The sequence below is a fragment of the Hemitrygon akajei genome, unplaced genomic scaffold (assembly GCF_048418815.1).
Source record: "Hemitrygon akajei unplaced genomic scaffold, sHemAka1.3 Scf000088, whole genome shotgun sequence".
Taxonomy (NCBI): Eukaryota; Metazoa; Chordata; class Chondrichthyes; order Myliobatiformes; family Dasyatidae; genus Hemitrygon; species Hemitrygon akajei.
This window is the reverse complement of record NW_027331974.1, coordinates 1558449-1572913: the sequence shown is the minus strand read 5'-3', so window position 1 is coordinate 1572913 and position 14465 is coordinate 1558449. Positions and strand designations below refer to the sequence as shown.

Here is a 14465-nt window from a genome sequence, read left to right as displayed (position 1 = left end):
CTGTCACAGGTCAGACTGGGCAGTTTCATTCTGACCCCGGTGTGAAGGGGGATACGGGAAAGGTGATCACAGACCACGGGCAGGGCAGCCGACTGGAAAACTCAGCCCGTGGTGTGTGTTGGTGACTCAGGACGTCCCAGAATTTCCCCACAACTACCACACTGCTGTGTCACTGGGGAACGGTGACCTACCTGTACAGTACACAGCGGTACTCCAGGGTGTCGGCCCCAGCCGATACACAAAGTAACCGGAGCAGTTTTTCACTCTGATCTCCCGGTTCCCATAACAGGTGTGTCCAGCCCAGGTGAAGCAGATGGTCCTGGTCACCTCCCCCTCTCCCACGTTGGGATGGGGACCTGGAATGAGATTTATAAACACTGTAAAATGTACCCGGTCCCACAGTACAGCGGGGAATGGGAATCAGGACCCACTGTAAATCAATGGTTCACAACCCGCGGTTCGGTCCAGCCTCAGTCAGCACTGAGCTGCTGCCCTCTCCCTCTCCACCCCACCCTCCCCACAGCAGCACCTTCATCTTCTGAATGAGCCTCCCATGAGGGACCTTGTCAAACGTCTGGGAGATCTCACTGAGACCTATCGAATATTGAAAGGCCTGGATAGAGTGGACATGGAGAGGATGTTTCCTATAGTGGGGGAGTCTGGGACCAGAGGGCACAGCCTCAGGACACAAGAACCTCCCTTTAGATCAGAGATGAGGGAGAATTCTTTAGCGAGAAGGTGGTGAATCTGTGGAATTCATTGCCACAAACGGCTGTGGAGGTCACGTCATTTATAAATGTAAAGTGGAGGTTGAGAGGTTTTTTGATTTGTGGGGGTGTCATTTGTGACTGTCCCTCATTCACCCACGGTCTTCCCAATGCTCATAAGTCCCATCCATAAGAATCCTCTCCACTGCCTTCCCTACCACTGACGTGAGACTTACTGGTCAGAGAGTCACAGAAAGCTACAACACAGAAACAGGCCCTTCAGCCCATCCAGTCCATGCTGAACCATTTAAACTGCCTTGTCCCATCAACCTGCACCCGGACCACAGCCGTCCATCTCTCCCATCCATGTACCAACCAAACTTCTCTTAAACATTGAAATCGAAATGGCATCCACCACTTGCTCAGGCAGCTCGATCCACACTGTAGTTTCCAGGATTATTCCTGTTTTTCGACATTCAACAGAAGTTTCAATCTCTTTATTTATTTATTTATTTATCTATTTGGCAATAAAACATGGAGTAGGGTGCCAGGAAACCGGAGAACCCGGGCAAAACCCACGCATTCCATGGGGAGGACGGACAGAGACTCCTTATAGATGACACTGGAATTGAACTCTGAACTCCGACACCCTGAGCTTAATAGCGACGCGCTAACCACTATGTTACCATGGCAACTATTAATTTATCCCACTAACTCCCCAACTGCCTGGAGATTGCCCCACTACTGAAATGAGTCTGAGGTTGTTGCTCCGGGTCATATCCAGAATGGGGTCAGTGGGCAGATCAGTTCTGTAACCCAACTCCAGGAAGTTGTCACTCCTCCACCGGACTCCATGATGATACAGGACCGTAGAGCGGTCTGAGTGACTGTGGGGAGACCTCTCAGGGAGATGGGGTTCTGTGTCCATGCTAGGGCCCTCTGAAGAGATCCAGGTTGTTATTATGACCCTCCCCAAAAATAACCGAGCCCCACTGATATAAACTCTGACCCTACCGTTTAACCAGCCTGAGTAGTACCCGGAGCAGCGATACTCTGGAACGACCATCTTGGGAATCTTCCATCCTCCGGAACTGAAACAACAATCAGAGAGTCAGACCCTGATCTGAGAGAGTTTATTCACTCATGGAGACATGGGAAATTACACTCACCCTATCCGTACCCTGCCTCTGGTCAATAACCCCCAATCCTGGGAATTCCCTCTCTGTTGTACCTCCCCCTTGTCTCTACCCCGAGAATGTGGGATCTCCACTCTCCCTGTATTTACTCCCCATCTCAGTGTAGTCACTGATGATCCCGGTCTCCCTGCATTTCCCATTCACACACCCCTTGTTCCCCTGTTTACATTCCCCTTCTGTGTCCAGTTTCTCAGTGATTATCTCCTCACTTTACCTGTTAAATCTGTACCATCCCACAGCAAGATTTCCATCATCCATCCATTGTCCACTGGTACACTCAGTGTGGGAACAATTCGTGCTCCTCCAGGGCTGATCCAGGACGGTGTGGGTTACACACGGATCACCGAGTGTGGAGTCTGTGACTGAGGGACAGAACGATGTTCAGTGTTCATGTACAGCTCACATTCCCCATTCTCTTTCTCTGTCAACCACAACCCCCATCCTGAACTAAATGGTGGGGGGAGAGGAGTGAGGCCAGCTGGAAGGTGATAGGTGAAGCCAAGTGGGTGGGAAAGGTCAAGGGCTGGAGAAGACAGAATCTGATCAGAGAGGAGAGTGGACAATAGGAGAAATGGCAGGAGGAGGGGACCCAGGGGGAAGTAATAGTTTGGTGCTGAGAAGTAAAAGGTCACATTGGGGAATAGACGAAGGGGAAGGAGAATTTTGTTCACCGGAAGGAGAAATCGATATTCGTACCATTAGTTTGGAGGCTACGGAAGGAATATAAAGTGTTGCCCCTCGATTTTTAGGGGATTCATCTTGGCACAAGACAAGTCTATAGATCAAGAACATTGGAAATAGATTGGGAATCGGAATTTAAATGTTTGACCATCGGGAAATCCCGTTTATGGTGGATGGTGTGTTGATGCTTGAGAAGCAGTCCCCCAGTTTACGATGAGTCTCACCAATGTAGAGGAGGCCACAATGGGAACAATAGACAGCCCTGGCAGATTCAGTGAAGTGATGCCTCACCTGGAAGGAGTGCTTGGGGCCCTCAGTGGAGGTGAGGGAGGAGGTGAATGGGAAGTGCAGGGATAGATGCCTGGAGGGAGATTTGTGGGGACAGACATATGGACAAGGGAATCGTGGAGAGAGCGATCCCTGCAGACAGTGGTGGGCAGGGGGAAGAAAGGATATGTTTAGCAGTCGGGTCCCTTTGGAGATTGAGGAAATTGTGGAGGATAATGTGTTGGATGCGAAGGCTGAAGTGGTGGTAGGTGAGGACGAGGGACTCGGGAAGATACAGTGAGGGCATATGTAAGGGAAGGAGGAGATAAATGTGAGGGGAACATCAATAGTAGAGGGAGGGAAACCTCATTCTTTAAAGCAGGAGGACATCTCTGATACCCTGGAATGGAAACCACATCCTGAGAACAGACGTGGTGGAGGCACATCTTGTGCCAAGATGAGGCCACCCTCAATGTGGAGGAGCAACACCTCATATTCCATCTGGGTATCCTCCAACCTGTTGGTATGAATATCGATTTCACTGTCCGGTGAACAAAATTTACTCCACTCCCTTCCTATATTCCCATTCTGATCTTTTACTTCTCACCTGCTTTAAACTTCCCCCTGGGTCTCCTCCTCTTTCCGTTTCTCCAATTGTATTCACTCTCCTCTCCTATCAGTTTCTTTCTTCTCCAGCCCATGACCTTCCCACCCACCTGGCTTCACCTGTCACCTTCCAGCTAACCACTCTGCCCCCCCCCCAACCTTTGTTCTGGAATCTTCCCCCTACCCTACTATTCATTTCAACTAACTATTCATTTCCATAGATGCTGCCTGACCTGCTGAGTTTCCCCAGCATTGTGTGTGTGTGTTGCTACATATTACTATATAATACCCTGAGATTCAGTTTCTTCCTGGCATTCACAGTGGAACAAAGAAATACAATAGAATCAGGCTACATCCACACTAGACTGGATAATTTTGAAAACACCGCTTAAAAACGATAGGCTTCCACACTATGTGTTTTTAAAAATATCTCTTTCCACATCGAAACGGCGATTTCAGCGAAACATCTCCTACTGCGCATGCGCAGGACACATCTACCAAAAACAAGCAACATGTTTGGGGTCGAATCTCACTGTGAAAGACAGTGCACGTTAGTTCAGTTACAGACTAGAAAAACTTAAATGACGGGCAGCTCTCGTGCAGGAGGACTTAAAAGTAAAAAAAAACAAATACTGAAGCGTATGGATGCAACTGACAGGGAGTTCACGGGTAGTGTGACCCGGCTGACGACAAACATTGAAAAACTGACTAACTGTTGCATTAATAAAGCACCTTGTTAAATGTATAAAACATGTCTGCATCAGTGTTATCTTGTATTTCCATACAATGTTACATTACACATCTATTGTCAGAGAAGTACTTGCATAAATAGGTAAACCACCTTCATACAAGCAAGGACAGAAAACAGGGCAGAGTGAGTATACTTATTTATTCAGTAAGTTATGGGTCAAAGTATTTGGTGAGTACATTTCTAACTCTTCTGGCTTCAGTCTCATTGCCGGCTGTTCTGAAATTGTTAGGTTGCATTCAAGAAAACAATGAAATGGCGGGCTGCCATCTGACAGCGTATTTAGATATCTCCGGTTACCCCGTGCATACTGATCTGCCCAAGCTGCGTTTTCAAAAATAAATACCCTAGAAAGCGTTTCTGAAAGGCTCCAGTTTTGGGGGACAAAAACGCCGTTTTAGTGTGGACAGAGAGTAAAAACGAAGAGAGAAAGCTTCGGTTACGGATTTATCAGATGTAGTGTGAGCATAGCTTCAATGAAAAACTACACACAAACAGAGACTGACAAGCAACAAATGTGCAATAGAAATCAACAAAGACAGTATCCATCAGTCAGGACCCCACCACCCAGGACATGCCCTCTTCCTATTACCACCATCAGAGAGGAGGGACAGGAGCCTGAAGACACACACTCAACGTTTCAGGAACAGCTTCTTCCCCTCCGCCATCAGATTTCTGAACGGACAGTGAACCCATGAACATTACCTCACTATTTTTGCTCTCTTTCTACACTACATATTTATTTTCTATATATTTGTTATTGTAACTTGTGTATTGCACTGTACTGCTGCTGCAAAACAACAAAATTCATGACATTTGTCAGTGATAATAAACCTGATTCTGATTCTGTGTTCTAGTACATGGAACATGGAACAGTACAGCACAGGAACAGGCCCTTCGGCCCACAATGTTGTGCTGAACCAGATAAACAACAAATCAGAAACACCCAAACACTAATCCCTTGAGATGTTCCCACAACCAATGATCTCACTTTAAGGACTTTATCTTGTTATTTCATGTTCTCATTATATATTGCTATTTATTTATATTTGCATTTGCATAGTTTGTTGCCTTCTGCAATCTGCTTCATCTGTCATTGATCCTGTTATAGTTACTATTCTATAGATTTGCTGCAAATGCCCACAGGAAAATGAATCTCAGGGTTGTATGTGGTGAAATATGTACTCTGATCATAAAATTTACTTTGACTTTACTTTGAACTTTTCCCTCCTGCCTATACAATGTCCACATCCCTTCATCTCCCACACATCAAAGTACCTATCAAAACGTCTCTTAAAAGCCCCTGATGTATTTGCCTCTACCACCATACCAGGCAGCACATTCTCTGCATAAAAATTTGAACCTACCCCCTCTCACCTTCGATTCCTGCACTCTGGTTTATAACATTTCAACCCTGGGAAAGGGATACTCTCTGTCCACTCTATCTCTGCCTCTCAGATGTTATAAACCTCTATCTGATCTCCCCTCAGCCTCCGATGTTCCAGAGAAAACAACCCAAGTTTATCCTGCCTCTCATGATAGCACATGCCCTCTAAACCAGACAGTATCCTGGTAAACCTCTTCTGCACTCTCTCCAAAGCCTCAACATCCTTCCTATAGTGGGGTGACCAGAATGTCTGCAATACCCCAGAAGTGGTCTAATCAGAGTTTTATAAATTCGCAACACAACCTCGTGACTTTTGAACTCAAAGCATCGACTAACAACATCAGCATTCCATAAGCCTTCCGAACCACCTTATTGAACTCTGAGCCACTTTCAAGGAGTTCTGAACTTGGATCCCAAGATCTCTCTGCTCAGCATCACTGTTAAGGATCTTGCCCTCAACATGCCAAACTTTGATTAGTAACTTTCCTATGATCTATTGTGTTCTTTTTCATTAATTGTAGTGAAGAGATATGTGGCTCTTGCTCCTCGACACATAAAATCTACTGTCACTGATTAAATGGACTCTCAAGTTCAAGGTTATCAGTTCAGGGGTTATGTTCTTAGCAGTGTGTCTGTTTGAAACTGACATGGGCAGTAGGTAAGTGCGGCTTTCACCACAGACGGTTAAAGAAGATGTTATGGACCCACAAATCCTAAGAACTTTCCACAGGGGCATAACTGAGAGCATCCTAACTGGCTGCATCACTGCCTGGTATGGGAACTGTACTTCCCTCAATCGCAGGACTCTGCAGAGAGTGGTGCAGACAGCCCAGCACATCAGTAGATGTGAACTTCCCACTATTCAGGACATTTACAAAGACAGATGTATAAAAAGGACTCAAAAGATCTTTGGGGACCTGAGTCACCCCAACCACAAACTTTTTCAGTTGTTACCATCCAGGAAACGGTACCGCAGCATAAAAGCCAGGACCAACAGGCTCCGGGACAGCTTCTTCCACCAGGCCATCAGACTGATTAATTCACACTGATACAACTGTGTTTCTATGTTATATTGACTGTCCTGGTGTACATACTATTTATTACAAATTAATATATATTGCACTTAGCGCTTTCAGACAGAGACACAACATAAAGATTTTTAAAAACGCAAACACGAGGAAATCTGGAGATGCTGGTAATTCAAACAACACACACAAAATGCTTGTGTAATGCACAAGGCCAGGCAGCATCAATAGGAAGAACTACAGTCGATATTTCATGCCGAGACCCTTCGACAGGACTAACTGAAAGAAAAGATAGTAAGAGATTTGAAAGTAGGAGGGGGAGGGGGAGATTACAAAAGTTAGGAGAAGACAGGAGGGGGAGGGGTGAAGCTAAGAGCTGGAAAGGTGATTGGCAAAAGGGATACAGAGTTGGAGAAGGGAAAGGATCATGGGATGGGAGGCCTAGGGAGGAAAGAAAGTGAGAGAGGAGCACCAGAGGGATATAGAGAACAGGTAAGGAGTGATTGTGACTCTCACAGCTACCTGGACTATTCCTCTTCTCACCCTGTCTCTTGCAAAAATGCCACCCCCTTCTCGCAATTCCTCCGTCTCTACCGCATCTGCTCTCAGGATGAGGCTATTCATTCCAGGGCAAAGGAGATGTCTTCCTTTTTTTAAAAAAGTGACTTCCCTTCTTCCACCATCAACTCTGCTCTCAAATGCATCTCTCCCATATCGCACATCTGCTCTCTCCCCATTCTCACCCCATCCGCCCACCACCCCACTCAGGATAGGGTTTCCCTTATCCTCACTTACCACCCCACCAGCCTCCAGGTCCAACATATAACTCTCCGTAACTTCCACCATCTCCAACTTGATCCCACCACCATGCACATTTTCCCAACCCCCCTTCTGCTTTCCACAGGGATCGCTCCCTACGTGACTCCCTTGTCCACTCGTCCCCCCATCCCTTCCCACTGATCTCCCTCCTTGCACTTATCCTTGTAAGCGGAACAAGTGCTATACCTGCCCTTACACTTCCTCCCTCACCACCATTCAGGGCCCCAGACAGTCCTTCCAGGTGAGACGAGACTTCTCCTGTGAGTTGGCCGGTGTGGTATACTGCGTCCGGTGCTCCCGGTGTGGCCTTTTATATATTGGTGAGACCCGATGCAGACTGGGAGACGGTTACGCTGAACACCTACGCTCTGTCCGCTAGAGAAAGCAGGATCTCCCAGTGGCCACACATTTTAATTCCACGTCCCATTCCCATTCTGATATGTCTATCCATGGCCTCCTCTACTGTCAAGATGAAGCCACACTCAGGTTGGAGGAACAACGCCTTATATTCCATCTGGGTAGCCTCCAACCTGATGGCATGAACATTGATTTCTCTAGCTTCCGTTAATGCCCCTCCTCCCCTTCTTACCCCATCCCTTATTTATTTACTCATTCCTCCCTTTTTTTCTCTCTCTGCCCCTCTCACAATCACTCCTTGCCTGCGCTTCATATCCCTCTGGTGCTCCCCTCCACTTTTCTTTCTCCCTAGGCCTCCCATCCCATGATTCTCTCCCTTCTCCAGCTCTGTATCCCTTGTGCCGATCACCTTTCCAGCTCTTAGCTTCATCCCACCCCCTCCGGTCTTCTCCTATCATTTCGCATTTCCCCCTCCCCCTCCTACTTTCAAATCTCTTACTATCTTTTCTTTCGGTTAGACCTGACCAAGGGTCTCGGCCCAAAATGTCAGCAGTGCTTCTTCTTATAGATGCTGCCTGGCCTGCTGTGTTCCACCACTCCCACAGGACAATGACTGAAACTGTGAGCACACACATGCACACACAAGGACACAAACACTTACACTAACGGCACTTTGTGATTTACTGTGATATTCTGGTGCTGCTGCAATTTATTTTCTGTTCTTTTCTTATCTATTTAATACTGTTTTTCTGTTACTGTCTTGTTTTTATCTACCGCTTTATTTAATTGCCTGAGAGGAAGCCAGAATTTCATTGCATCTGTGTATAATGACAATAGAGTCTATTCTTTCATTCATTTTGTGTCTGTTGTATAAAGATTTTTACTCATTTACGTGAAGGATGTAAGAAATAAAGTAAATTCAATTCTCCGTCTCCCTCCCTCCACAGTCCCTCTCTACCTCCATCTCCCCTCTGACTTTCACAACCTCCCTCTCCCTCAGTCTCTCCCTACCTCCCTCACACCTCGATCTCATCCTCACCCCTCAGTCTCTCCCTGCCCCCTCTCTCCACTGCTTAACTCCATCTACCCTAGCTCACTCTGCCACCCTCCCCCATCGGTCTCCCTCTCTCTATCTCCACCTCCCCTCGGACACCACAACCTCACCCTCGCCTCCCTCATTTCTTCACCCTTTGGCCTCCTCCAACTTTCCTCTCCCTTCAGTCTCTCCCGACTTCCCTATCCCCTCAGTCTTTCGCTACCTGCTTCTACCCTCAGACTTTCCCAACCTCCCCATCCCCTTAGTCTCTGCGTACATCCCCCTTCCCTCGGTCTCCCACTAACCACATCTCCCCTCCATCCTTCCCTACCTCCTTCTCCCCTTGGTGTCCCCCTACCTCTACCCTCAGTCTCACCCCAACATCCCTTACCCTTGATCTCTCCTCATGTTCTCCCCTCAGTCTCTCCCTACCTTATTCATGCCTCAGCCTCTCCCTACCACCCTTTCCCCTCAAATTCGCTGTACCTCCCTCTCCCCACCTCTACACATCCTCACTCTGCCTCCCTTCAATTTCTCCCTACTACCATACCCTCTGGTCTCTCCCTACCTTCCTCTTGCCTTGTCTCTCACTATTGCTCTCCTCCTTGGTCTTACCCTACCTTCCTCTCCCGAGTCACTCCCTACCTCCCTTTACACGCACTCCCTACTATCCTCCACACTCAGTCTCCCCCTCCCCTCAATGTCTTCCTACCATAGTCACCTCTCGGTCACACAGTAACTCCCTCTCGTCTCGGTCTCTCCACCTAACTCTCTCCCATGGTCTCTCTCTACCTCCATGCCCACCAACCTCCTACTTCACTCCATCTCTCCCTTCAGACTCCTCCAACTTGCTCTTTCTCTTGGTCTTTCCTTACCTCCCTCACCCCTCGGTCCCTCTCTACTTATCTCACCCCTCGGTCTCCCTCCCTCCCTCTATTTGAAATCTCCACACTTCCCTCTCCGCTCGGTCTCCTTCTAACTTAGTCTACCCTTGGTCACTCTCTGCCTGCCTCCCTCCCTCGGTCTCTCTCAGCCACCCTTTCCCTCAGTCTCTCCCTACCCTCTCCTTCCTCAGTCTCCCCAACCTCTTCCCTCCTTCCTCAGTCTCCCCCAACCTCCCCCTCCACTCAAGCTCTGCATACATCCCTCTCCCTGTGGTCTCTTCCTGTCTCCAATTCCCCTCAGTCTATCCCTTATTCACACTCCCCTCAGACACTCCCGACCTGTCTCTACTCAGCTTCTTCCTACCTCCCTCTGCTCTCAGTGTCTCCCTACCTCTTTCACCCCTTGATCTCACCCTAACTCACTATCCCCTTGCTGTTTCCTCACGCTCTCTCCCCTTGGTGCCTCCCTCCCTCCCTCTCCCCAAGTCTCACCCTTCGGATACTCCCTACTTCCATCTGTCCTCAGTCCTTCCTTACCTCGTACTCCCCTTGAACTCTCCCTTATTTCCTCTCCCCTTGGTCTCCCCCGACCTCCCTCACACTGTTCTCTCTGTCAACTTCTTCCCTACTATCTCCCCATAATCTCACCCTAACTCCATCACTCCTCGGTTTATTCCACCTCCCTCTCCCACTGATCTCCCCATCTCCCTCTCCTTACCTCCCTTGACCCCGGTCTCTCCCTCCCTCCCTCTCCACCTGGGGTCTCCCTCCCTCTTATCTCATTCTCTCTTCACGTCCAACCACTCTGTCTCTTTCTCCCTTGCAATCTCTCCCCTCGGTCTCTCCCTCATGCTCTCTCAGCACAGTGTCTATCTCCCTTCCTCTCCCCTCGTCCTCCCTGCCTTTCCCCCTCCCCTCTCCCCTCACTCTCACCCTCTCCCCTTGGTCCTCCACTGCCTCTCAATCTCCCCTCGGTCCATCACCACCTCCCTCTCCCCTTTGGACTCTCAGCACCTCCCTCTCCCCCCGGTCTCTCCCTACATCCCTCTCCCCTCGGTGTCTCACTCACTCTTGCCTCATTCTCTCCCTTTGTCCAACACTGTCTCTTTCTCCCTTGCACTCTCTCCCCTTGCTATATCCCTCGCCCTTATCCCTCGGACTCCCGCTACCTCGCTCTCTCCCCTCGGTCCCTCGCTGCTTCTATGTCTCCCCTCGGACCCTCGCTGCCTCTCCCCCTCCCCTCAGACCCTCGCCATCTCTTTCTCTTCCCCTTTCCCTCTCCCCTCGGACCCTTGCTGCCTCACCCTCTCCTCTTGGACCCACACCGCCTCACCCTCTCCCTTCGGAAATGCTCCATCTTACCTCACTCACCTCTCAGTCTCTCACTACCTCCCTCTCTCCCCCGGACTACCACTACCTCCCTCTCTCCTCAGACTCTTACTACCTCACGCTCTCCCGCACACTATCTCCCTCATCCCTCGGACTCTCACTAACTCCCTCAGTTTTTCCTGCTCCCTCTTCCTTCGGTCTCTTCCCATCTCGCTCATCCCTTGGTCTCACCGTAACTCCCTCTCTCTGAGGTTTCTCCCCACCTCATTCACCCCTCGTTCCCTCCCTACCTCATTCCCTCCCCGGTCCCTCCTTACCTCGCTCTCCCCTTGGTCTCTTCCCAACTCACTCTCCCCTCATGCTCTCCCCAACTCATTTGTCCCTCGTTCTGCCAAATTCCAAATCCCCTTGGTCTCTGTCTATCTCCATCTCCACTTGTCTCTCCTGATCACCCTCTGCCTCGGTCCCTCCCTACCTTCCTTTCTCCTCGGTCTCTCCCTACCTTCCTTTCTCCTCGGTCTCTCCCTACCTTCCTTTCCCCTCTGTGTCTCCTTACCTCCCTCTCCCCTTGGTCTCTCCCTACCTCGGTTTCCCTTCAGAGCATCCCTACCTCTGTCTCCCTTGGTCACTTTCTAACTCTCCGTCCATGGTCTCTCCCTGCTACCCTCCACCCCAGGTCTACTCCCGTCTCCCTCTCCTCTTGGTGTCATATACAGTGCTGTGAAAAAGTATTCAGTCCCCACAATTATTTTCATATATTACTGTCTCAGTTTCTAAATTTAAAATATATCGAAGTAGGATATTTTGAGTTATTCTATGAAACAGTGTGTGTCAAGTCAAATCAAAAGAAAATTCCAAATCCGGTCAACAATTTGCTGAAAATTTAAAACCAAAATTGTGAGGCTGAAAAAGCATTCATCCCCTTTGCAATGACTATGCTAACTTTCCTTAACAGGCCTGTAAATGACTGCAGGCTTGTTGCTTTGACATCTGTGGCCATGAAGTCCTTTGAGAGATGAGTGTTGGCTCACCTGAAGGACTCCCTGCAGTTTGTTTATTGGTCAGTGGATGATGCAGTCAACATGGGTACGCATTACATACTACAACACCTCGACAACCCAGGATCTTCTGTGAGGGTCCTGTTTATTGACTTCAGCTCGGCGCTTAACACCATCATCCCAGAAATCCTCCACTCCAAACTCACCAAGCTTACTTTCTCCCCCGCCATCTGTCAGTGGATCACAAGCTTCCTGACTGACAGGGTGCAGCAAGTGAGGTTGGGGAGCATCATCTCTAGCACCCGAACAATCAGTACCGTTGCCCCCCAGGGATGTGTGCTCTCCCCACTGCTCTTCTCCCTTTACACTAATGACTGCACCTCACAGGATCCATCTGTAAAACTCCTGAAGTTTGCAGACGACACAGCTGTCATTGGCCTTATCCGAGACGGTGATACAGACGGGAGGTGGAACGGCTGGCCCTCTGGTGTGGTCAGAACAATCTGGAGCTAATACGCTCAAGACTGTGGAGATGACAGTGGACTTCAGGAGGAGCCCCCCAATACTCCCCCCACTCACTATACTCAACAGTACTGTGTCTGCTGTGGAGACCTTCAGATTTCTGGGTGTCATAATCTCCCAGGATCTGAAGTGGACATCCAACGCGGGCACTCTTATCAAAAAGGCTCAGCAGAGGTTGTATTTCCAACGTCAGCTTAGGAAGTACAACTTGCCTCAGGAGCTGCTGGTTCAATTCTATTCAGGAATAATTCAGTCTGTTCTCTGTTCGCCCATCACTGTCTGGTTTGGTTCAGCTACCAAACAAGACAAGAATAGACTCCAAAGAACCGTCAGGGCTGCAGAAAAGATTATTGGTGCAAAGCTGCCCTTGAACCAGGACTAATATGCATCTAGAGTCAGGAAGCGAGCAAGCAGCATTATTGTAGACCCATCACACCCTGGACATCACCTGTTCCAACTCCTTCCTTCCGGTAGGCGCTTTAGATCACTGTATGCCAGGACAAATAGATACAAGAGCAGTTTCTTTCCGTATGCAATCACTTTTGAATACTTGAATTTTAGTCTATATAAATCAAGTACCCCCTGTACATTCAGTGAGGTGGACCTCATTGTATACAGTTTGTGATTATTTGCACTATTGTTTGTTTGCTTTTAATTCTGTACAGAGAGAGCTCAGGGAAACCGGCATCAAATTCCCTGTATGTGTCCTCACACTTGGCGATAATAAAGGATTCTGATTCTGATTCTCAGGTGCAATACTGTATATTACCTTACCAACTCACCCAATTTGCTGATGTAGAAAATTGGAGTATCATTTGAATAAATACCCCTTCTCCCGGTAAGGGCCGACAGTATGGTAGATCTTCAACAGACCAAACCAAAATGAAGACTAAAGAGCATTCAAGACAAATGATAATATCGAAGCACAAATCTGGGGAAGGGTACAAGACCATCTCAAAGGCACTGAACATTCCTCAGAACTCAGAGAAGTCCATCGTGAAACAGTGGGAAAATACGAAACCATAGCCACACTGCCCAGGTCAGGCGATCCCTCTAAACTTAGTCACCGGAGAAGATTGGCACTTGTAAGAGAGGTTACTGTGACAACAACAGTCACTCTGAGTGAGCTGCAGGAGTCAGTGGCTGCAACTGGAGATGAAGTTCATGGCTCCACAATCTTTAAAGCCTTCCACAAAACAAGTATTTATGGAAGAATGGCAAAGAAGCAGTCCTGGCTAAAAAAAAGCTTATCCTTGCCTGTAAATACTGCAAAGAGTCACACAGAAGAAACTGTAAAGGTGTGGAAGACGGTCTTGTGCTCGGATGAGACTAAAGTGGAACTTCTTGGCCTCAACACTAAGCAGTGCCTAAGGCATAAATCCAATATTGTGCATCAGCCAGGTAACCCCATCTATACTGGAATGTATGGTATCCCATCATGCTATGAAGATGATTTTCAGCAGAGACCGGAAATCTGGTCAGGATTGATGGGATGATGAATGCTGCTAAAGACAGAGAGATCCTGGATATAAACTTGCTAGCCTCTGCTAGAAAGCTTAAACTGGGAGACGTTCATCTTTCAGCAGGACAACAAGCCAAATCACACTGCCTGAGAAACCATGGAGTGGCTTCAAATGAAGACAATTGATGTCCCTGAGTGGCCCAGTCAGAGTCCTGACCTTAACCCCATCAAACATCTCTGGCAAGACGTCAAGATTGCTGTCCACCAGCACTCCCAACTAACCTGGCACAGCTTGAGAAAATTTGCAAGGAGGAATGGACAAACCTTGCTCCGTCACATTGTGCACAGTTAATAGAGACTTATCTAAAAAGACTACTGGCTGTAATAGCTGTGAGAGGCGGTTCAACTAAGCACTGAGCAAAGGGGAATGAATGCTTTTGA

General features: G+C 48.3%; 1 protein-coding gene across 1 annotated transcript in view; it reads right to left on the bottom strand.

Moving 5' to 3' along the window:
- The window catches only part of LOC140722762 (uncharacterized), a 107862-nt gene extending 95592 nt beyond the window's left edge, over nt 1-12270 (bottom strand). Inside the window, exon 1 of the mRNA XM_073037443.1 lies at nt 12247-12270. Coding sequence (XP_072893544.1) covers nt 12247-12270 — 24 coding nt within the window. The remainder of the gene's footprint in view (nt 1-12246) is intronic.
- Nucleotides 12271-14465: the final 2195 nt, after the last annotated feature.